This window comes from Schistocerca cancellata, chromosome 5 (assembly GCF_023864275.1).
Source record: "Schistocerca cancellata isolate TAMUIC-IGC-003103 chromosome 5, iqSchCanc2.1, whole genome shotgun sequence".
In the NCBI taxonomy this organism is placed as follows: domain Eukaryota; kingdom Metazoa; phylum Arthropoda; class Insecta; order Orthoptera; family Acrididae; genus Schistocerca; species Schistocerca cancellata.
The window spans coordinates 589,128,656-589,154,897 of NC_064630.1; the positions used below are offsets into that span (position 1 = coordinate 589,128,656).

The following is a 26,242-nucleotide window of genomic DNA, read 5'->3' on the forward strand; positions in this document are numbered from 1 at the left end:
TTGTCAAACAGGGTGGAGGAGCGGACGGACCTTCAGGGCACTTTTTTGTCCCGAGGGTGGGAAACTGCCCCTAAAAGCGGAAAATCAGCAATGATCAACGGCTTGAGGATGCAGAATGCAATGGCAACCATCGCCTTAAAGATACGTAACGTGTATCCACAGGACACGTGACCTGTAATTGAAGAAGATTCCGGAATAGTCCCCCATTTGGATGTCCTGAAGGAGACTGCCAAGGGTGAGGTTACCATGAGAAAAAGATTGAATAATCAACGAAAGGATAACATTCTACGAGCCGGGAAGAGGAATGTCACAAGTTTGAACGTGGTAGGGAAACTAGAAAATCTGAAAAGGAAAATGCTAAGGCTCATATATAGAAGGGGTCAGTGAAGAGAAGTAGAAAGAAGACAAGGATTTCTGGTCAGATGAGTAACGGGTCACATCAACAGCAACACGAAATGGTATAAGGGGGGGTAGGATTAGTTTTGAATACGAAGGTAGGGCGGAAAGTGTGTTACTATGAACAGTTCAGTTACAGTGTTCTTCTTATCAGAATCGACAGCAAACCAACACCGACAACGATAGTTCAGGTATACATACCGACGGCGCAAGCTGAAGATGAAGAGACAATAAGTGTATGAGGATATTGAAAGGATAATACAGTATGTAAAGGGGAATGAAAATCTAATAGTCATGGGGGACTGGAATGTAGTTGTAGGGGAAGGGGTAGAAGGAAATGTTACAGGAGAATATGGGCTTGGACAAGGAATGAGTGAGGGGAAAGACTAATTTAGTTCTGTAACAAGTTTCAGCTAGTAATAGCGAATACCCTGTTCAAGAATCACAATAAGTGGGGATATGCTTGGAAAAGGCCGGGTGATACGGGAATATTTCAGTTAGGTGACATCATGGTCAGATTCCCAAATCAGATACTGGATTGTAAGGTGTACTCAGGAGCAGATATACACTCAAATCACAATATAGTAGTGATGAAGAGTAGGCTGAAGTTTAAGACATTACTCAGGAAGAATCAATACGCAAAGAAGTGGATTACGGAGATATTAAAGAATGACGAGATACGGTTGCAGTTTTCTGAGACTACAGATACAGCAACAAGGAATAACTCAGTAGGCAGTACAGTTGAACAGTAATGGACACCTCTAAAAAGGGCCATCACAGAAGTTGGGAGGAAAACATAGATACAGACATGGTAACTGCGAAGAAACCATGGGTAACAGAGGAAATACTTCAATTGATCGATGAAAGGACAAACTACAAAAATGTTCCGGGAAACTCAGGAATAGAGAAATATAAGTCACTGAGGAATGAAATGAATAGGAAGTGCAGCAAAGCTAAGACGAAATGGCTGCAGGAAAAATGTGAAGACATCTAAAAAGAAATTATTTACGGAAGGACAGACTCAGAAAACAGGAAAGTCAAAACAACCTTCGATGACATTAAAAACAAGGGTGATAAAATTAAGAGTGCAACGGGAATTCACCGTTAAATGCAGGGGAGACAGCTGATGAGTGGAAAGAATACACTGAAAGCCTCTGTGAGGGGGAAGATTTGTCTTCCTTGATAGAAGAAGAAACAGGAGGCGATTTAGAAGAGACAGTGGATCCAGTATTAGAATCAGAATTTAAAAGAGCTTTGGAGGACTTAAGATCAAATAAAGCAGAATAAATAGATAACATTCCATCAGAATGTCTAAAATCATTGGGGAAAGTGGCAGCAAAACGACTATTCACGTTGATGTGTAGAACGTATGAGGCTGGCGACATACCACCTGACTTTTGGAAGAGTATCATCATCCACACAGTTCCGAAGATGGCAAGAGCTGACAAGTCCGAGAATTATCGCACTATCAGCTTAACAGCTCATGCATCCAATTTGCTTACAAGAATAATATACATAAGAATGGAAAAGAAAATTAAAGATGCGCTAGATGACGATCAGTCTGACTTTAGGAAAGGCAAAGACACGAGAGAGGCAATTCTGACTTTGCGGTTAATAATGGAAGCAAGACTAACGAAAAATCAAGACACGTTCATAGGATTTATCGACCTGGAAAAAGCCTTAGACTACGTAAAATGGTACAAGGTGCTCGAAATATTGAAAAAAGTAGGGGTAAGCTATAGGGAGAGACGGGTCATATACAATATGTACAACAGCCAAGAGGGAATAATAAGGTGGACGACCAAGAACGAAGTGCTCGTGTTAAAAAGGGTGTAAGACAATGATGTGGCCTTTCGCCCGTGCTGTTCAACCTGTACATCGAGGAAGCAATGAGGGAAATAAAAGAAAGGTTCAGAAGTGGAATTAAAATTCAAGGTGAAAGGATATCAGTGATACGATTCGCTGATGACATTGCTATCCTGAGTGTATGTGAAGAAAAGTTACATGATCTGATGAACGGAATGAACAGTCAAACGAGCACAGAGTAAGGCTTTAGAGTAAAGAAAGACGAAGGTGATGTGAAGTTGTAGAAATGAGTCAGCGAGAAGCTTAACATGAAGATTGATGGTCACGAAGTAGATGAAGTTAAAGAATTCTGATATCTAGGCAGTAAAATAACTAATGACGGACGGAGCAAGGAGGACATCAAAAGCAGGCTAGCAATGGAAAAAGGGGCATTCCTGGCCAAGAGAAGTCTACTACTATCTAATATCGGCCTTAATTTGAGGAGGAAATTTCTGATAATGTACCTTTGCAGTACAGCATTGTATGGTAGTGAAGCATGGACTGCCGACAAACAGGAACAGAAGACAATCGAAGTATTTGAGATGTGGTGCTACGGGCGAATGTTGAAAATTAGATGGACCGATAAGGGAAGGAATGACGAGGTTCGGGGCAGAATCGGAGAGGAAAGGAATATGTGGAAAGCTCTAATAAGGAGAAGGGACAGGATGATAGGACACCTGTACGACATAAGGGAATGACTTCCATGATACTAGAGGGAGTTGTAGAGGGCAAAAACTGTAAAGGATGTCAGAGATTGGAATACATCCAGCAAATAATTGACGACGTAGGCTGCAAGTACTACTCTGACGTGAAGAGGTTAGCACACTAGACTGACGAAAAAAGAACGAAGTGAGTTCTCCTTATCTCGACTGACTCAGATTCAATGGAGAGAATTTTTTTTATAATTAGGACGATACTTGTTATAAAACACTTTCCTGCTGTTTTCTTGGTGCTACAACCCCTGCTACAGATTTCTGTAACGAGTCTTCTAAAACCAGTCGCTAGTGTAGATCTCCATCGCAGATTCCTGACTACTATTTTACTAAACAGTACGACCAACTAGAACGTCGATGAAGCAGGGAGGTGTTTATTATAAAATTACACATTTTGCATGCTCGTGTCTCATATGCATTCGTCATTCAAGACGTCATATCCAAATATTAATTTCAAACTATTGACTTCCGGTATGAAAATTCTCAGTTTAGGGTTCTCTAGCGTCTTTATAATTTTGACCCTGAAGGATAGACAATCTTCTTAGCACAACACTAAACTATGAAATGATCGTTTGGCATTGATGGTCAAGAGTCTCCACCTTGAGAAGTTAGGCAGCCGAGTTGCAAGTCTTTTCAGTTGACGCCACAAGGACGATTTTCTTGTCGATGATGATGACATGACCATGAGGGCAACAAAACACGTAGTCTCCCAGCGGAGAAAATCTCCGACTTGGTCGGGAATCCAACCTGGGCCAGCTGCATTGCAGTTAGATGCGCTGACAATTCAGATAATGGGGCGGTCGCTGGCACCATAATCTTGTTCCACCAAGTTTGTTTGTATGGTTATCTGTATACATATGGAGAGTAGAAACGAAAAAAATTCTAAGTGCCTTTTTTATGCGTTTTCAGCGCTATTGTGCTCTCGGAAAACTGTTGCATGTTTCTAGACTTGACCCATGTGCCAAACCATGGAGAAAGCCATTGAAACATGCCTTAGTCTAGCTCATGGTCTTCGTGTCAAACTGAGCTTCCCTATGGAGTGCAATTTTTAAGACAAAAGTGGCTTTTGTTGACTACAGTTCTATTTGTTAAAAACCTAGTGCTATATTTCTATAATTGTACTATCACAAAGAAGGAGGACTTCAGTATCAATAGCATTTGCTATCAAAACGTCTTCTTTTGTCAAAACCACTTTTCTGAGAAAATGGCTGTGTACAAAACACAAGTTCATTCTTGAAAAGAAGAAAACAGCAAGCAATCACATTTAGTAACCTTGTTTACTTACATAAGTAGCACACCTTGTGCACGCTGCAATCATAAAAAAGGGCTGCTACTGCATTTCCCCATTAGGGAGCGCAACTGCTTTTACTCAAGCCTCGTAGACTTATATATGTATCTCTGCTTACTTGCATTTTTATTGTCGCAGGAGCGTATGTGGAGGAAGACCCGATCTACCGAAATTGCAACATGCGTTGGAGTGGACGGTAACAGGAACTTTAATTTTCACTGGAATGGTAAGAGAAATTTCACACAGCATATGGAATTTTCATTTTATTGCCTACTACTCAAACTCACTAAACACTAGTTCTATGGACCGTAGGGGGCACTCTTTGTTAGCTTTACAAATGAAAAGCACAAAATTGTGGATGATGTACAGGATTAATTTATTGCGTTAACCTGTTTTCCACTTACAAAACGACTGTCAGAGGTTAACTAGCAGTCATCGTCAAACAAGATACACTATGTGAGCTGAAGTATCCTGACACATGGCTAAAAATGACATACAAGTTCTTGGCACCCTCCATCGGTAACGCTGGAATTCAGTTTGGTGTTGGCCCACCCTAAGCCTTGATGACAGCTTCCACTCTCGCAGGCATACGTTCAAATAGGTGCTGAGGAATGGCAGCCCATTCTTCACGGAGTGCTGCACTGAGGAGAGGTATCGATGTCGGTCGGTGAGGCCGGGCACGAAGTCGGCGTTCCAAAACATCCCAAAGGTGCTCTATAGGGTTCAGGTCAGGACTGTGTGCAGGCCAGTCCATTATAGGGATGTTATTGTCGTGTAACCACTCCACAACAGGCCGTGCATTATGAACAGGTGCTCGATCGTGTTAAAGACGCAATCGCCATCCCCGATTTGCTCTTCAACAGTGGGAAGCAAGAAGGTGCTTAAAACATCAATGTACGCCTGTGCTGCGATAGTGCCACGCAAAACAACAAGGGGTGCAAGCCCCCTCCATGAAAAACACGACCACACCATAACACCACCGCCTCCGAATTTTACTGTTGGCATTACACACGCTGGCAGATAACGTTCACTGGGTATTCGCAATACCCACACCCTACCATCGGATCGCCACATTGTGTACCGTGATTCGTCACGCTACACAACGTTTTTCCACTGCTCAATCGTCCAATGTTTACTCTTCTTACACCAAGCGAGGCGTCGTTTGTCATTTAACGGCGTGATGTGTGGCACATGAGCAGCCGCGCGACCATGAAATCCAAGTTTTCTCACCTCCCGCCTAACTGTCGTAGTACTTGCAGTGGATCCTGATTCAGTTTGGAATTCCTGTGTGATGGTCTGCATAGATGTCTGCCTATTACACATTACGACCCTCTTGAACTGTCGGCGGTCTCTGTCAGTCAACAGACGAGATCGGCCTATACGTTTTTGTGCAGTACGTGTCCCTTCACGTTCCCACTTCACTATCACATCGGAGGTGTAAGTAGGCTATGATTTTTGAAAGTCAGATTGCGTTGCGCTAAAAATATTGTGTGACAGTTTAAGCACAGTCTTGTATAATTGTTCTAAGGGGACGTTTCAGAGGTTGTAGTCCACCCTCGGGCATAAGTGTGTGTGTCGTACATAGCGTAAATCAGTGTTAAGTTAGATTAAGTAGTGTGTAAGCTTAAGGACCGATGACCTAAGCAGTTTGGTCGCATGCGATCTTACCACAAATTTACAAATCACATCGGAAACCGTGGACCTAGGGATGTTTATTAGTGTGGAAATCTCTCGTACGGACGTATGAGACAAGTGACAACCAATCACCTGACCACGTTCGAAGTCTGTGAGTCTCGCCGAGATCCCCATTCTGCTCTCTCACAATGTCTAATGACTACTGAGGTAGCTGATATGGAGTATCTGCGAGTAGGTAGCAGCACAATGCACCTAATATGAAAAACATGTGTTTTTGGGGGTCTTCGGATACTTTTGATTACATAGTGTGTATTACATACAGAAATATGTTGTTGTTGTTGGGGTCTTCAGTCCTGAGACTGGTTTGATGCAGCTCTCCATGCTACTCTATCCTATGCAAGCTTCTTCATCTCCCAGTACCTACTGCAACCTACATCCTTCTGAATCTGCTTAGTGTATTCATCTCTTGGTCTCCCCCTACGATTTTTACCCTCCACGCTGCCCTCCAATACTAAATTGGTGATACCTTGATGCCTCAGAACATGTCCTACCAACCGATCCCTTCTTCTAGTCAAGTAGTGCCACAAACTTCTCCCCAATCCTATTCAATACTTCCTCATTAGTTATGTGGTCTACCCACCTAATATTCAGCATTCTTCTGTAGCACCACATTTCGAAAGCTTCTATTCTCTTCTTGTCCAAACTATTTACCGTCCATGTTTCACTTCCATACATGGCTACACTCCATACAAATACTTTCAGAAATGACTTCCTGACACTTAAATCTATACAAGATGTTAACAAATTTCTCTTCTTCAGAAACGCTTTCCTTACCATTGCCAGTCTACATTTTATATCCTCTCTACTTCGACCGTCATCAGTCATTTTGCTCCCCAAATAGCAAAACTCCTTTACTACTTTAAGTGTCACATTTCCTAATCTAATAACCTCAACATCATCAGACTTAATTCGACTACATTCCATTATCCTCGTTTTGCTTTTGTTGATGTTCATCTTATATCCTCCCCTCAAGACACCATCCATTCCGTTCAACTGCTCTTCCAAGTCCTTTGCTGTCTCTGACAGAATTACAAGGTCATCAGCGAACCTCAAAGTTTTTATTTCTTCTCAATGGATTTTAATACCTACTCCGGATTTTTCTTTTGTTTCCTTTACTGCTTGCTCAATATACAGATTGAATAACATCGGGAAGAGGCTACAACCCTGTCTCACTCCCTTCCCAACCACTGCTTCCCTTTAATGTCCCTCTACTCTTATAACTGCCGTCTGGTTTCTGTACAAATTGTAAATAGCCTTTCGCTCCCTGTATTTTACCCCTGCCACCTTTAGAATTTGAAAGAGAGTATTCCAGTCAACATTGTCAAAAGCTTTCTCTAAGTCTACAAATGCTAGAAACGTAGGTTTGCCTTTCCTTAATCTTTCTTCTAAGATAAGTCGTAAGGTCAGTATTGCCTCACGTGTTCCAGTATTTCTACGGAATCCAAACTGATCTTCCCCGAGGTCGGCTTCTACTAGTTTTTCCATTCGTCTGTAAAGAATTCGTGTTAGTATTCTGCAGCTGTCTGCTTTCTTTGGGATTGGAATTATTATATTCTTCTTGAAGTCTGATGGTATTTCGCCTGTTTCATACATCGTGCTCACCAGATGGTAGAGTTTTGTCAGGACTGGCTCTCCCAAGGCCGTCAGTAGTTCCAATGGAATGGTGTCTACTCCGGGGGCCTTGTTTCGAGTCAGGTCTTTCAGTGCTCTGTCAAACTCTTCACGCAGTATCGTATCTCCCATTTCATCTTCATCTACATCCTCTTCCATTTCCATAATATTGTCCTCAAGTACATCGCCCTTGTATAGACCCTCTATATACTCCTTCCGCCTTTCTGCTTTCCTGTCTTTGCTTAGAACTGGGTTTCCATCTGAGCTCTTGATGTTCATACAAGTGGTTCTCTTTTCTCCAAAGGTCTCTTTAATTTTCCTGTAGGCAGTATCTATCTTACCCCTAGTGAGATAAGCCTCTACATCCTTACATTTGTCCTCTAGCCATCCCTGCTTAGCCATTTTGCACTTCCTGTCGATCTCATTTGTGAGACGTTTGTATTCCTTTTTGCCTGCTTCATTTACTGCATTTTTATATTTTCTCCTTTCATCAATTAAATTCAATATTTCTTCTGTTACCGAAGGATTTCTACTAGCCCTCGTCTTTTTACCTACTTGATCCTCTGCCGCCTTCACTACTTCATCCCTCAAAGCTACCCATTCTTCTTCTACTGTATTTCTTTCCCCAATTTGTGACAATTGTTCACTTATGCTCTCCCTGAAACTCTGTACAACCTCTGGTTTAGTCAGTTTATCCAGGTCCCATCTCCTTAAATTCCCACCTTTTTGCCGTTTCTTCAGTTTTAATCTACAGGTCATAACCAATAGATTGTGGTCAGAGTCCACATCAGCCCCTGGAAATGTCTTACAATTTAAAACCTGGTTCCTAAATCTCTGTCTTACCATTATATAATCTATCTGATACCTTTTAGTATCTCCAGGGTTCTTCCACGTATACAACCTTCTATCATGATTCTTAAACCAAGTGTTAGCTATGATTAAGTCGTGCCCTGTGCAAAATTCTACCAGGCGGCTTCCTCTTTCATTTCTTAGCCCCAACCCATATTCACCTACAACGTTTCCTTTTCTCCCTTTTCCTACACTCGAATTCCAATCACCCATGACTATTAAATTTTCGTCTCCCTTCACTATCTGAATAATTTCTTTTATTTCATCCTACATTTCTTCAATTTCTTCGTCATCTGCAGAGCTAGTTGGCATATAAACTTGTACTACTGTAGTAGGTCTGGGCTTCGTATCTATCTTGGCCACAATAATGCGTTCACTATGCTGTTTGTAGTAGCTTACCCGCATTCCTATTTTCCTATTCATTATTAAACCTACTCCTGCATTACCCCTATCTGACTTTGTGTTTATAACCCTGTAGTCACCTGACCAGAAGTCTTGTTCCTCCTGCCACCGAACTTCACTAATTCCCACTATATCTCACTTTAACCTATCCATTTCCCTTTTTAAATTTTCTAACCTACCTGCCCGATTAAGGGATCTGACATTCCACGCTCCGATCCGTAGAACGCCAGTTTTCTTTCTCCTGAGGAGGAGGAGGAGGAGGATATTGGTGTTTAACGTCCCGTCGACAACGAGGTCATTAGAGACGGAGCGCAAGCTCGGGTGAGGGAAGGATGGGGAAGGAAATCGGCCGTGCCCTTTCAAAGGAACCATCCCGGCATTTGCCTCAAGCGATTTAGGGAAATCACGGAAAACCTAAATCAGGATGGCCGGAGACGGGATTGAACCGTCGTCCTCCCGAATGCGAGTCCAGCCAGTGTGCTAACCACAGCGCCACCTCGCTCGGTCTTTCTCCTGATAACGACATCCTCTTGAGTAGTCCCCGCCCGGAGATCCGAATGGGGGATTATTTTACCTCCGGAATATTTTACCCAAGAAGACGCCATCATCATTTAATCATACAGTAAAGCTGCATGCCCTCGGGAAAAATTACGGCCGTAGTTTCCCCTTGCTTTCAGCCGTTCGCCGTACCAGCACAGTAAGGCCGTTTTGGTTATTGTTACAAGGCCAGATCAGTCAATCATCCAGACTGTTGCCCTTGCAACTACTGAAAAGGCTGCTGCCCCTCTTCAGGAACCACTCGTTTGTCTGGCCTCTCAACAGATACCCCTCCGTTGTGGTTGTACCTACGGTACGGCTATCTGTATCGCTGAGGCACGCAAGCCTCCCCACCAACATTCAAAAATATATATTACACTTACAGAGTGAGCTACAAATACAAAGTAAATCTCTTCTTTGGTGGTGGAATCGTGACTTAACTGAAAATTTTAAAGCTAGATATTTTGTAAACATAAAGAAAGTGTACACGGAAAACATTAAGACCAAAAATAAGAAAGTATATACAGGGTGGTCCATTGATCGTGACCGGGCCAAATATCTCACGAAATAAGTATAAAACGAAAAACCTACAAAGAACGAAACTTGTCTAGCTTGAAGGGGGAAACCAGATGGCTCTATGGTTGGCCCGCTAGATGGCGCTACCGTTGGTCAAACGGATATTAATTGCGTTTTTTAAAATAGGAACCTCCATTTTTTATTACATATTCGTGTAGTACGTAAAGAAATATGAATGTTTTAGTTGGACCACTTTCTTCGCTTTGTGATAGATGGCGCTGTAATAGTCACAAACATATGGCTCACAATTTTAGACGAACAGTTGGTAAGAGGTAGGTTTTTAAATTAAAATACAGAACGTAGGTACGTTTGAACAATCTATTTCGGTTGTTCCAATGTAATACATGTACCTTTGTGAACGTATCATTTCTGAGAACGGATGCTGTTGCAGCGTGATTACCTGTAAATACCACATTAATGCAATAAATGCTCAAAATGATGTCCGTCAACCTCAATGCATTTGGCAATACGTATAACGACATTCCTCTCAACAGCGAGTAGTTCGCCTTCAGTAATGTTCGCACATGCATTGACAATGCGCTGACGCATGTTGTCAGCGTTATAGGCGGATCACGGTAGCAAATATCCTTCAAGTTTCCCCACAGAAAGAAATCCGGGGACGTCAGATCCGGTGAACGTGCGGGCCATGGAATGGTGCTTCGACGACCAATCCATCTGTCATGAAATATGCTATTCGGTACCGCTTCAAACGCACGTGACCTATGTGCCGGACATCCATCATGTCTTAAGTTCATCGCCATTCTGTCATGCAGTGAAACATCTTGTAGTAACATCGGTAGAACATTACGTAGGAAATCAGCATACATTGGAGTATTTAGATTGCCATCGATAAAATGGGGGCCAATTATCTTTCCTCCCATAATGCCGCACCATACATTAACCCACCAAGGTCTTTGATGTTCTACTTGTCGCAGCCATCGTGGATTTTCCGTTGCCCAATAGTGCATATTATGCTGGTTTACGTTACCGCTGTTGGTGAATGACGCTTCGTCGCTAAATAGAACGCGTGCAAAAAATCTGTCATCGTCCCGTAATTCCTCTTGTGCGCAGTGGCAGACCTGTGCACGACGTTCAAAGTCGTCGCCATGCAATTCCTGGTGCATAGAAATATGGTACGGGTGCAGTCGATGTTGATGTAGCATTCTCAACACCGACATTTTTGAGATTCCCGATTCTCGCGCAATTTGTCTGCTACTGATGTGCGGATTAGCCTCGACAGCAGCTAAAACACCTGCTTGGGCATCATCATTTGTTGCAGGTCGTGGTTGATGTTTCACATGTGGCTGAACACTTCCTCTTTCCTTAAATAACGTAACTATCCGGTGAACGGTCCGGACACTTGGATGATGTCGTGCAGGATACCGAGCAGCATACATAGCACACGCCCGTTGGGCATTTTGATCACAATAGCCATACATCAACACGATATCTACCTTTTTCGCAATTGGTAAACGGTCCATTTTAATACGAGTAATGTATCACGAAGCAAATACCGTCCGCACTGACGGAATGTTACGTGATACCACGTATTTATACGTTTGTGACTATTACAGCACCATCTATCAGAAAGCGAAAAAAGTGGTCAAACTAAAACATTAATATTTCTTTACGTACTACACAAATATGTAATAAAAAACGGGGTTCCTATTTAAAAAAAAACGCAGCTGATATCCGTTTGACCTATGGCAGCGCCATCTAGCGGGCCAACCATAACGCCATCTGGTTTCCCCCTTCAAGCTAGACGAGTTTCGTTGTTTGTAGTTTTTGCTTTCGATGCTTATTTGGTGCGATATGTGGGATGGTCACTATCAATCGACCACCCTATATATATATATATATATATATATATATATATATATATATATATATATATATCGACCACCCTATATATATACAGGGTGGTCGATTGATAGTGACCAGCCCACATATCGCACGAAATAAGCATCGAAAGCAAAAACTATATACACTCCTGGAAATGGAAAAAAGAACACATTGAAACCGGTGTGTCAGACCCACCATACTTGCTCCGGACACTGCGAGAGGGCTGTACAAGCAATGATCACACGCACGGCACAGCGGACACACCAGAAACCGCGGTGTTGGCCGTCGAATGGCGCTAGCTGCGCAACATTTGTGCACCGCCGCCGTCAGTGTCAGCCAGTTTGCCGTGGCATACGGAGCTCCATCGCAGTCTTTAACACTGGTAGCATGCCGCGACAGCGTGGACGTGAACCGTATGTGCAGTTGACGGACTTTGAGCGAGGGCGTATAGTGGGCATGCGGGAGGCCGGGTGGACGTACCGCCGAATTGCTCAACACGTGGGGCGTGAGGTCTCCACAGTACATCGATGTTGTCACCAGTGGTCGGCGGAAGGTGCACGTGCCCGTCGACCTGGGACCGGACCGCAGCGACGCACGGATGCACGCCAAGACCGTAGGATCCTACGCAGTGCCGTAGGGGACCGCACCGCCACTTCCCAGCAAATTAGGGACACTGTTGCTCCTGGGGTATCGGCGAGGACCATTCGCAACCGTCTCCATGAAGCTGGGCTACGGCCCCGCACACCGTTAGGCCGTCTTCCGCTCACGCCCCAACATCGTGCAGCCCGCCTCCAGTGGTGTCGCGACAGGCGTGAATGGGGGGACGAATGGAGAGGTGTCGTCTTCAGCGATGAGAGTCGCTTCTGCCTTGGTGCCAATGATGGTCGTATGCGTGTTTGGCGCCGTGCAGGTGAGCGCCACAATCAGGACTGCATACGACCGAGGCACACAGGGCCAACACCCGGCATCATGGTGTGGGGAGCGATCTCCTACACTGGCCGTACACCACTGGTGATCGTCGAGGGGACACTGAATAGTGCACGGTACATCCAAACCGTCATCGAACCCATCGTTCTACCATTCCTAGACCGGCAAGGGAACTTGCTGTTCCAACAGGACAATGCACGTCCGCATGTATCCCGTGCCACCCAACGTGCTCTAGAAGGTGTAAGTCAGCAAGATCTCCGGATCTGTCCCCCATTGAGCATGTTTGGGACTGGATGAAGCGTCGTCTCACGCGGTCTGCACGTCCAGCACGAACGCTGGTCCAACTGAGGCGCCAGGTGGAAATGGCATGACAAGCCATTCCACAGGACTACATCCAGCATCTCTACGATCGTCTCCATTGGAGAATAGCAGCCTGCATTGCTGCGAAAGCTGGATATACACTGTACTAGTGCCGACATTGTGCATGCTCTGTTGCCTGTGTCTATGTGCCTGTGGTTCTGTCAGTGTGATCATGTGATGAATCTGACCCCAGGAATGTGTCAATAAAGTTTCCCCTTCCTGGACAATGAATTCACGGTGTTCTTATTTCAATTTCCAGGAGTGTATATAGGTGTGTGTGTGTGAGAGAGAGAGAGAGAGGGAGAGTGAGAGAGAGAGATGATGAGGTGGGAGAAAAGAGGACAACATGAGCAAAGCATTATGGTCAACAGAAGAAGACTTGATATAGACGTGATTAAACAGCCTATTCGTCTATATGAAAATTAAAGGGAATTAACCATTTCAATAACATAAAATAAAATAAATACAAATTAAGAGTACTGAGAAATAGCTTGAACAAGTTTTATTTATGGAAGATGGAGTTGAAACAGAGTAAGAGGTGTAACTAAAAATATTGACAGGAAATACTTAATCTAAACCATGTCTCAGTGGTTTGAATAATTAATCTTACTGTAGGGAACATGTACATATAATCAAACAACAGAGTATATGGAGCACATAGACAATCACATTTTAATAAAAGTAGGGAAAATAGAGGACTAGTAATTAGGAGACAGTGTGGGAAGAATTAGATAATCAAGGACTGTGTGCCAAATGTTTACTGATCTCCTGGGGTTTCTAAAAGACTCAGTTTTCCGTCTTTGTTTCCCGAGTGGAGGACAGCTGATTGCTATTGGTAGCTGTAACTTTCGTATAAAATGTCCAGTCAGAAGCCTGAATAACCACATTTTGCAGCACGGACTGCTACGAGATGTGCAGGAAGAGAGTCTGTGAGGTTCTGGAAGGTACTGACAGGGATGTGGGGCCATGGCGACTCCAGGCCTGTGACTAGCTGCTCTGGTTTTCGCGGTTGAGCATCCATTGCGTGAACAGCCCGATGGAGCTGGTCCTATAGATTCTAAATTAGGTTCAAATCTGGCGAGTTTACTCGCTGTGGAAGTTCAGTAACCTTATCCTGCCGCTCTTCGAACCACATACGTACACTGTAAACTGTATGACAAGTTGCATTGTTCTGCCGGTAGGTGCTATCGTGCCAAGAAAAACCAAACTACATGTATAGGTGGACATGTTGCCAAAGGATAGATACATAATTGTATTGATCCATTGTGCCTTCCAGAATGACGAAATTAACCAAAGAATGCGCTTCAGGCTACACCCTTCCGACGTTTGTTGCAGGGCGTACATTCCAACGCCCATTCAAAGATTCAGCATATTTATGGATCATAAAAAAAATCTTTGACAGAACTGTACACAAACCATCTAGTCACTCAAAACATTTTAATAGCCCAGCATCAGAGAGTACTAGAGAGTAGCAATGATACGAAAACAGTAGATAAAGTAAACAACAAAGTACATAAACGGATAACATTTGATCATGAAACACGCACTCAGACAGACACAAAACAATCTGCAACATATTAGCACACAGTAAGCTACAAATGGCACGTAATGACAAACAAGAACCAAATCACATACTAGGTAGGAAACATACTAAACATAGAGGGGTCATCATAGCATATACAACTAGCAGCACATTACAGAACAATCTTGGAAGACAAACCACTAACAGTGATAAAGATAGTCAGTCTGGTCTCTATCAATTAACCTGCTACTATTGTCATTCTGTATACATGCGCGAAACATGTACGAACTTCAGAACCAGATGGACACAACATCTAAGATCATTAAAAATTAACAGCTCTCACCCAACATTTGCAAAGCACCTAATGGCACAGAATCACTACCCTAAAATCATAGAAACAGATCTGAAAATTCTTAATGCTAGCAATAAGTTACTCCAAAAATTAACAGCAGAAGAGCATGATCCTTAGAAAAACATACAGAATGAATAAATATCATTCTGTAATGTAGTAAAACAGTATTTTCTGGAACAGAAGAACTATATAAAGAACCTCATCTTCCCACCTCAACGATCCACATCATACATACACAAACACACATACAGTAAGTACCCTGAATAATAACAATACTTAGAAACCAACGCGCGAGCCAACTAATAAGTGCACGATGAAACAAATAAGCATCATACAGACATACTAACATGTTAAGTGTATATTGAAATCTTGTGTTTTTGTGACATAATGAACAAAAACGCATGTGTAACCAGCAAAACTTCCAGTAGCAGAGGCAATAAGTATATTAAGAGATCCAAAATAAGGGAAGACAAGTCTACAGAATCCGAAAACATATGGAAAATGTTAAATAACGTGATTTTCGGAAGGAAACGAATTTTGGAGTAGAAGAATAGAAAACGATTTGTTGTTTATGGTAGTTGTGCAGCTATCAACCCAAAATAACTTGTTGTCATTATGTAAGGGATGAATGAAAATGTGTAAATATTTGTTGTTCATTCTAGAATTGTAGACTTAGTTTTCGCCACAGCATAAACATGTAATATTCCTTGTCTTAGTTATGTAACGTGTGTCATAAATTGTATCTGTAAATCAATGCAAGAAACTGATGCCTAGTTATCACTCCTTTACATATAAAAATACGAGTAAATTTAAGCTGAAGTGCAAATGTTATCATATCACAATAATTTTCTGGTTGAGAAATAAAAAAATTCACTGTAGATAGCACAAAGATGCTGAACTATGTTTAGGTAAAGTAAAACTAAACAAACACTGTCTTCATAACGTTCAATATCTCTCTAGTTTTTCTGAGCAAGCACAAAAAGAAAGAAGAGCATCAACATGGGAAAGATGAATACATGACCTTTTTTTGAGCAATAATGAAAGCCGTGTGGCTACTTCTCGTATGCCCGCATCTCGTTCGATTCCCGGCGGGGCCAGGGATTTTCTCTGCCTCGTGATGGCTGGTGTTGTGTGCTGTCCTTAGGTTAGTTAGGTTTAAGTAGTTCTAAGTTCTATGGGACTGATGACCATAGCTGTTAAGTCCCATAGTGCTCAGAGCAATTTGAGCCATTTGAACTTCTCGTATGTACACATATGCATAAATCTTCCCTCTATTCTTTGAGTGGTCCTGGCCATTTACTGCTGACTACATTTTCTTCCACAGCAGGTTTCAAGCTAGTGTACTCCCAGCTCAGAGCTAGGTCCATAGATAACCTTGGTGACTTAGGCTGTGGACCACAGGGAATGATATGTATTAATCTGTGAGCTGTACATTTCCGTTCTTTCAGAGACGGGCTCCAGCAGCGACCCCTGTTCTGACACTTATGCCGGGCCTATGGATTTCTCCGAGGTGGAGACCAGTTATCTGAGGAACCACATCAACAGGAACATCGATCGTATCAAGCTCTACCTTACATTCCACAGCTATGGTGCCGTAAGTAATCAATGCACTACTCTTCAAAAGGCATGTAACGAATCATTTAGTTAACAGTATTTTTAATTTAATACTGAATAAATGCACACAGTCTTTATGTTATGTCGATGAAGTGTCAACTGTTATCCTGAATACAATTTTCAATTCTCTGTCATAAGTTGCTCACAACGCAAGCAAAGAATCATTCATCAATCTAACACACCACTTCTTTTAATACTGGATTTTAGTTTCACTAAACTTTGGATTTGTGAACACAGACAAACCATTTCAAATACCCCCAAAAGAACAAGCCACAATTGGATTCACCTAAACAAGTAATGAAGAGTTCAGGGAAAATGTTACTCACAATTGCCATGGATGCATTTGAAGTCTGTTATGTTGCATCATCCTTTGTAACACCCCACCCGTCACTTATCTGGTTTTGGCGTGTGTTCACCCCAGCTAATTGACTAACAGATCAACAGAGAGTGCAAAACTGCAGCAATATCAGATAACACAAAGAAAGTAATAAGGCCCTGTGACTCCTGATTGAACTGCGGTGGCAGTGTTGACATTAATTGATTCAGAATTGATCACTTTTAATTAAGAAGGGGTGCACATTGATGTTATATTTAGCTATTGAACACCAGATGCAAATGTTGAACACAAAATTAATTAAGAAAATGACTTGGGATTTCAACTACTTGGTTGAAAACAGATGCAGTCGATTAGCACAAATTTATTTTAACTCCCGACCTTCAATCATCACATTGCATGACTCTTCTCTCAGGCAGTGGTAATAAATTGCGTTTGCGTGGAGTAAAGCGCGATAAATCAAAATTAATTCCTATCGACTGACCCAGGCGTAATGCGAAGTGCGAGAAGAAACTTTGCCACGTGATCCAACAAATTAATCAGCCGGAGCGGGTGCAATATCACAGAATTCAGCGTGGCGGGTTCGCGTCATTGTGAGAACGTCGGCCGGCCTCGTGGTGCTGCAAGGCTGCGCTCGTCTATTCACTCCTAGCTATCTTGAAAGTACATAACTGAACCAAAACTTTCTATCTCCAAGCTCAATCATTCCATTTGCTAAGTCCTAAACTGCAGAGATGCTCACTCTTTCTCAGGAAAGCTGAGTAAAGAACGCCACGTCTGTAGGGCAAGCTGGGAACGGAAGTCCTCTACGGAGACTTCTCCCCGTCCACTCTTCGCCTCGGTTTCCCCTCCAGCAAAATGACTTACGCCAATTCCAGCGCAAGTCGCGTTAATTATGCGTCGCTTCCCAGCGCCGACCAATGCCTGCTCTGGGAAGTGAACAAATTCCCACAAAATTTCCCTTCCTCTCAACTTCTGCTATTTAGCTCCTCCCACGCCACCCATCAAAGTTAGCGTCTGCACAAACACCAGTTTTTCCCGAATTCTGACACCCAGAAGAGTACTTCAAATTCCTTGGTCCTACATTCCCATCGGAGGCTGGTGTATTTCATTCTGTCGCCCTTCACCTGATTTACTTCAGACTCTGTGGACCGTGAATTCAGCAAGAAGTTGCTATAGTCACGAACACGCATATTTTGACCTCTGTTGACCGCTCCACTGTAGCTTTGCGCGGCTTTCTCGCATGTTTCACTGAAAACGGGACAACGGACATTTATCAACAGGCGTACAAGTTCTCCGTCTGCTTCCTGGTACACCAGCATGGGGTCAAACACCCACTCACTGTCACTCATCTTAAGGCGGCTGGAAGCCGCACCCCGTTACCACTTTCTCAGAGCCTGAGCCGCCCTAAACTGCCTATTGTCGCTTCCCTTCGCTGCTCCCCCGGCGGCCACGGTCAATTTTGAGTAAATCGACGCGTTTCCACAAAGTTTTCATGTCATGTGAATTACTTTAAACCATCACCCGACATTAATTATTTCAATACGTCCATACTATACCCTCTACAAGATGCATTGTGCCTTGTCAGTCGTTTTTGTTCAGTCCTACTGTTCGCTCAACGCGAGTTAGGTGATCTTTAATGACTTCATGTAAGGGGCATAGTTCTTGCCATCTTACACCTTTTGAAAACAGAAAGTTCTGTGTGCATCAGGCACATCCACAATTCTGTAAGGATAACACCCACCTGCATATTTCAGAGAAGTTGGTGGTGGAGAGAAGGATTAAGATGGTCCATGCAGTGAAGCATCCATCGAAATTGAGCGTGCTATGTTCAGTTGCATGTTGTGCCACTGGGTGATCATCTTTATTCCTTGTAACAAATTGGACATTCATACTGGTGGATAGCTGGTTGGTAGTGACACTGACAAACCTGTGCACTGTTTACAGCAGAGCTGGTATATGACATGGCAGCTCTCACAGGCAGCCCATCCTGGGAGGGGGTAGGATAAGCCTGGGACGCGACTGGTATAGCAAGTGCTGGGTGGGTGGATTGGACATGTTTTGTACCTTAGTCTGTCACAGGGAAATGATCCTTGTGCCAAGGGACTGGGAGTGGGAGTGAATTATGGTAGGAATAGGATGTACTTTATTTTGGGTGCACGGCAGAATACCACATTAGTCCAGGGTGATTTTGGGTGACAATGGGGGCGGGGGGTGGGGCGTTCTTGTGCACTCGTATCTTGGAGACTTCCTACAACACAAATTCAAATTTCAATACCTAACGTAATCAGCCTTGTAGGAGGCGATCTGTATCTGTAAATGTTGAAGTCTTCTAATACGCAAACTTCATTTGCCAAGATCGCAATTGTTTTTACAGTGATGACTATTTTCAGCAAATTTGAATTGCCGTTTTCAAATATGTAGATTCATAAGATATAACATGCTAGTGAATATTCGACTTGAATGTAGAAGCTACTGCTTCTAGTAATATGGTGTGTATTTCTTTTACTTCTTTCTCTGTCAAGTAATATTACATAGTCATGTTGAACATTCTCTTTTAGCTTACATATTATGCTTTTCAGATTTGAAAATGGCAGTTAAAATTTGCCAGACTAGTCACCATTCTACAAATAGTTGCGATCTTGGTAAATAAAGTTTTTATATTAGAAGACTTCAACATTTACAAATTCAAAGGTAACATTTTTCTCAAGAATCACAGCTCATTATCCAAGGACAGTGTACATGTTGACGTGTGCAGGGTTCTGGGAAAATGATGTTTGCCTCTCTCACAATGGCGACATTTCCCCTTCTTCACGATATTTTGTCGCGTCCTGGCGACTTTGTTTCCTATTATTCTGAAAGTTGTAACCTATCGTGTAATTGTATTTCGACTTGGAACACTGTGATTCAAAAAGCGACGAAATATCCGCTATCTAGCACATGCATTTAGGACAAAAGTATCGCAAACAGTCCCAAAGTGCATGATGTATGCTCCATCTACCTCCCACCACTGACAGCCGTGTATTAGCCAAACTAGAAACCTCTGTTTCCCACCCACATTTTGCTCGAGTTCCCAGACCTGTCAAAAGCTGTAAGTTACTACAATGTTTCAATCGTGTACAAGTCGGTTATTGTCAGATAGCCATGAAGTATTAAGTCGACGTACTGTGTTTAATTTAACAACTTGACAAAATTTATTTCATTACACTCAGTTTTGTTTCTACAATATCACTGAATTTCCAAAGCCTGTAGCTGACACAGAATATATGAAGCAGCTCACCATACCCCATCAGTGCAAAACTTAAAATAAGTAACTGGATTAATAAAAAATAGAGAAAATCGAAGATAATGGTTTTAATGCTTCAGGTGTTCTACATAACTTCCCGTCACCTGAGAACAACGTATCGAACATTCATACATCGATTTGAAATACCAGATAAGACCTTCTTTGAGATATTGTTCAACTCATGTGTCACACTCGCTTACACGTTGGTTACGTCATGAGACCCTGTAATTTCGCCGGGCGCGGTGGCCGAGCGGTTCTAGGCGCTACAGTCTGGAACCGCGCGACCACTACGGTCGCACGTTCGAATCCTGCCTCGGGCATGGGCGTGTGTGATGTCCTTAGGTTAGGTTGGTTTAAATAGTTCTAAGTTCTATGGGACTGATGACCTTAGAAGTTAAGTCCCATAGTGCTCAGAGCCATTTGAACCTGTAACTTCGTGAGAATTTCTGCACCTTGTTCTTTTGTGGTAGGTTCGTACTGATAAGACGAAGATGGTTATGTCCATAAACAGCTGTCCACATTTTCATTTTTCATTTCAACCTAGTCATGGCTGGTGTCCACCTGCCTCTTTTTTTTCGTTCTGAACAAAGCGGTTCTCTGAAGAGCCGCTGTGGACGTCCGACGGCTGGTCCTTGTTGATGAAGAGGGACGAAACTAAAGTAATATAAAATACGAGGCGTATTCGGAAAGTAAAGAAAGCTTTCCATATATACTGTCTGACAAAGAAAAAAAAGGAAGCAGCCAGAATACATGGTCAGATGGCAATGTGATTTCGAACATGTACACACTACTGGAGGGAATGCAACTGAGTAGAGATGCAATTCCCAGTGACACGTAGAATGGCCACCACAGTGCATAAGTGTTGTTACCAGGGCTGGTGGGGTATATGAGGGGCGTGAACAGCATCAGATACTGAGTGATCACTGTGAAGAACAGGGAAATGCCCCAAACTCAAGTGAGACAGCATTATCAGCACCTGATAGAGATTAAAAGGATCATTTGGCAGGCTCGTTAAATCGCGTAATATCCAGATCTGTGGGAAATTCAGTCACGACAGCAACTAGATGTTGGACTGGTTGGAAGAATGAGGGCAGGTATACATATCGTGCATCAAGCGCATCTTAACCCTTCCTTCCCTCAGGAGTCGCGACATATTGTAAAAAGTCGGCCAAGTATTTGTGACAACCCAGAATGGGAATATCATTGCTGGTCGTTCCACCCGAAGCGATTTCATTCTTTGTTTACTAATCAGACAGAAGTCACAAAATAGGGGTAATTCATTCCTGAGAGAGCACACCCTTAGATATAAATAACATAGAACACTGCAATTCATACATCTATTAAACAAATGAAAGAATGTCCCAAAATGTGTTACAAACGCTAAGATGAAAAAAATATTAGGCTAAGCAGGACAAAAACCTACTTCCTTACAGTCCATCATTCACAATCTGACAAATTGCTGACACGCTACGTCGGGGATTTGCAAATTGGAACATCAGTATTGTTTATCTTCGAGTCTCTTGAGGCTTTTGCTGATGGTGCCTTATTATTGCCATTTAATTGTAAGAAATCCAGCTGATGGTGACGTTTTTGTGAGAAATCTTCAATGCTCCATTGTCTTGATATGGCACTCTGCAAGCTATAGTACCAAAACTGCGGAATACGACAAATCGGTTTGGCGTCTGTCGCATGGATTGATCGAGTGACATGTCATTCTGAAGTCACTTCCTAACAAGCCGAGTGTAGCGCTAGCTTCTCCTGGTACACAGAAGTTCTTGCTACAGAATCTCTTTGCGAGAGTAGCTGCTCAATGGCTAGTAGCACAGCGAGCTTGCTTGGTGGGGAAGAATTGTATGTTGAGTATATAAGAACTCCTGATTTACCCAGAATGCTACAAGTGAAGTGAAATGGTTAGCATAGTGCACAAAGGGTGCAGACGTCAAAGATAGCAGAGATCACAGTATGTCAATGGCTACAACAGAATACTATGAAATTGTGTAGTAATTCACAGAAACGTCGTAACAAAAATATAAGTAAATCCTGGTGATCAGGAAACTGTTTTAACAGTAATTATATTGTAAAATTATGTAACTTATGCCAGAACAGCCGGCTGCTGTGGCCGAGCGGTTGTAGGTGCTTCAGTCCGTAACCACGCGGCTGCTACGGTCCCAGGTTCGAATCCTGCCTCGGTCATGGATGTGTGTGATGTCCTTAGGTTAGTTAGGTTTACGTAGTTCTAAGTTCTATTGGACTGATGAACTCAGATGTTAAGTCCCATAGTGCTCAGAACCATTTGAACCATTTTTATGCCAGAACAACATATAAACAATAATACTTAAACCTTTAAAAATAAATATCTCACAAACACTTCGAGCGATATTTAGAGTCTAGGTGTTTGACGATAGTTGGGCATGCCAGCTACCATCGCAGAAGATCACACATCACTGTTTTACACACTTTCTTATATCACGTTTCAATTATTGTAAATACACAAATCTGTCAGAAGATCGATTCCTCTACATAATACTCAATACGAAAGTAGCATGTTGTACCCTGAATAATTCCCCACTTTCAACATACTGTATGTATAGTTTTTAGACTGATTTATTGATTAATTAATTAAATACTCGTCTCGCTGATAATCATGATGTTTCATAAAATAAAGTCCCAAAATATGTTACAAACGATAAGATGAAAACATTATTAGCGTATAGCAGGACACAAACCTATTTTCTTACACTCCATCATCCACGATCTGGCAAATTATACATGTACATATGCTACATATGTAAATTCTTACGCCATCATTGGACAGAGCTCCAAAAGGTGCTTCTTATGAACACGCTGTGTTTACTGTTAACTGATTATTTGTGATGTTATCTCTGTTGTGAATGTTGAGTACAGGTGCACATAATTTGTACTTAAATTATTTGTGACTAAACTATTCGGCCTAAAACAATGTGTGTGGCCTGAGAAGGACCAACGACTGAGGCACTCTTCTCAATATGTACATATCACCTGTCAGCTGTGTGTATTTTAAATGGTACTCCAACTTGTTCAAATAACACATTTTGGCTGGCTAAAAGAGGCATACAAAGGACTGCATCTGGGCATTCAGGGTCATTGTGTTTGGAGCCATTAGGAGCCATTGGACTCGAAGGTTTGTTCAGGCTGACCTGAAGTTGCAGAGTGATAGATATAGGACGGCATGTGGCTGTACGATACTTTGTCATTTTCAGGAACTTAGTAAAATTCGCTACTGACAAGTGGGTTGAACGTAGAATCTGGCAGCCATTTGAGATTCTGACTTCAGTGAGTGGGTAGAGTGGGACTTATTATTATTTGAACTGCTTTTGAGATATACTATTGATTAGACTGAGAGGATATATGAATACATGAAGGAACTTTAGGTGTTGGTCACACTATTCAACTATAATATGTGAGTTATCGGTGGACAGTTTAAGCGATGCATGACTCAGTGGGACTTTTCTCAAAAACCTCCGCTCTTTTTAAGTCGGCTAATTACTGCTCGTACTTCTTAAGAAGCGAGATGCTGCGTAGGCAGTGTTCAGTCCAGGCCATACGCCATGTCCGAAACAGAGGCCAACCGAACATTACTGCACCTTTACAAAGAAATAATAAGTGAAGATACCTGATCCTTTAGTTACCATTCAGTTTGTAATTGCTCATTCATCCACATAACATAGAACATATTGCAGGATAGTGCAGGATGCCGATGAAAAATATACTAGACTGAAACAAATATACAGTGGTTCCCTTGGGAATATTTATCCCAACGATTACTTATGAAAAGCAAAAAGCAGCAGTATGGACTGCTAGATTCATCGAATGTAAATTAGTGATACTCTTGTGACATGTCCAGCTAAACATCTCGTTCCAAAAAAATAAAAAAATAAAAAAAAAGACCTGTGGAACACAGCTATTGGTTTGATTTCCAGGAATGAAGAACAGCGTCGCCACGCAGTGTGCATGAACTTACCTTTGACGTTGTCAGATACTGGTCCGAAGTGTCTTTTATCACTTAAAATTTGCACTGCAATTATTTTGATAATGGAAGAAGTAGCTGATGATATGCGGATTTCACAGATTGGAATGTGACCAGGGACCCATCTCTGCAGCTCTTAAACAGAGTGTTACAAGTTTCGAACGTGTTTTTATTTAGCAAAGGTACAGATATTTCAGTGGAACAATACCCATTGACAGTAGCACAATAACAGTAAACTAAATTAGAATGTCAATAGTGTCTGTTGCAGGAGTCTAGTGCAAGTGGTTTACTAGATATCGCAGCTTGAAGACTGTAAACAGCGAAAGTTGTTTGTTCCAGGTGATTGCAAAAAAATGGTTCAAATGGCTCTGAGCACTATGGGACTTAACTTCTGAGGTCATCAGTCCCCTAGAACTTAGAACTAATTAAACATAAATAACCTACGGACAGCACACACATCCATGCCCGAGGCAGGATGCAAACCTGCGACCGTAGCGGTCGCGCGGTTCACGACTGTAGCGCCTAGAGACGCTCGGCCACAACGGCCGGCCCAGGTGGTAGCACAAACGAATGTGAATTTCACAAGGCTGCATATGTGCAGCCCTAAACAGATGCTCATACGTCTCCAATTGTGTCGTTTTGTTAAACAGGGCACTGCCTAGGCCAAAAGAAAGACAAACAAATGTGAATACACTACCTCCGTGAGGACTGACACGAAAAAACCAACGTAGCCTCAAAGCCTGTGCTCAAAATGACGACCACCAGCGGCAGTATAAGCCCGCATTCTGGCAAGCAACGACTGCTTTACAGATTCTAGCATATCAGCAGTAATTGCAAAGCAGGCAGCAGTAATAAGCCGAATCACATCATCTGCATTGTTTGAAAAGATTAAGAGATTGACGTCTGCTGGCATTTCTTTTGGAGTACATGGTACACGAATGAAAAGCATACTTCTTACACTCACCACAAAGCATGAGTATGTCCAACATTTTTGTCGCTCTGGGAGATAGCGTCTTACAAACACGTCATACTTATGTCGATTCTTTCACAGTAACTAACAGGGCAGTCGCAGTGCAATTGCAGTGCACACACAACAGAATGTAAACAAACTGAACGTCATCGCCTTGCTTATAAGCAGTGAAATGAAACAAACAGCTCTCGGTGTTTACAATGTTCACAGTATGATAACTCGTAAACCACTTGCACTAGTTTTCCGCAATAAACACCACTGGCATTCCCATTTACACTACTTTTATAATTTTACTGTCAGTAGGCACTGTCCTATTTAAAAATCCGTAACTCATGTAAATAACAGCATATCTGTCAATGTCTCAAAATCTGTGTATTGGTTGCAAATTCGCGCTCTTGACTACAGTTCACTTCTGTGAAACTGGGTATCGATAGTGCATTCCATTTCCGAAATACATGCGTTGCAATGTCCTGATTGACTGAGTGAGTCATCATCGCCCAGCCCAAACCGCTAAGGATAGAAACTTTAAATTTGGAGAAGGTGTGGATGTTATATTTTAAGCATCGTTAAAAAGGGATTTTTCGAAATTCCAACCCTAAGGGATTGAAGCAGAGGATGAAGCTTTTTTCTTTTTTGAAAACTGTTGCTGTTAAGGCAATTTTGAAGTTAGACCTACTAAAATTGGTATTTGGTTTATGTGGTTACTTGGTCCATACATTTTTCAGCGTTTTTGAAAATTTAACCCTATGGAGGTGAAATAGTGGGCGAAAGCTTTTTTTTAAATATGTCATTGTTAATGAACTACTGAAGTATTTTTGAAGCTACATCCATGAACAATGGTATTTGACTTCTCGGTTACAAAAAACAGAAACAAAAAACAAAATGCGTGTTTCAGTGTTTTTGGAAATTGAACTCCTAAGAAAGTGAAACTGGGGATGAAGTTCTTTATGAAAATATTTTTTTATGGAAGCCTTTTTAAAGCTAAATCTGACCGGCCTAAGTGGCCAAGCGCTTCTAGGAACTACAATCTGGTACCGCGCCACCGCTACGGTCGCAGGTTCGAATCCTGCCTCGGGCATCGATGTGTGTGATGGTCTTAGATTAGTAAGGTTTAAGT

The 26,242-nt window shown here is 42.3% G+C and overlaps 1 protein-coding gene across 1 annotated transcript in view; it reads left to right on the plus strand.

Moving 5' to 3' along the window:
• The window catches only part of LOC126187804 (carboxypeptidase B-like), an 89,734-nt gene that overhangs the window by 36,124 nt on the left and 27,368 nt on the right, over positions 1-26,242 (plus strand). Inside the window, exons 5-6 of the mRNA XM_049929089.1 lie at positions 4,381-4,468; positions 16,364-16,509. Coding sequence (XP_049785046.1) covers positions 4,381-4,468; positions 16,364-16,509 — 234 coding nt within the window. The remainder of the gene's footprint in view (positions 1-4,380; positions 4,469-16,363; positions 16,510-26,242) is intronic.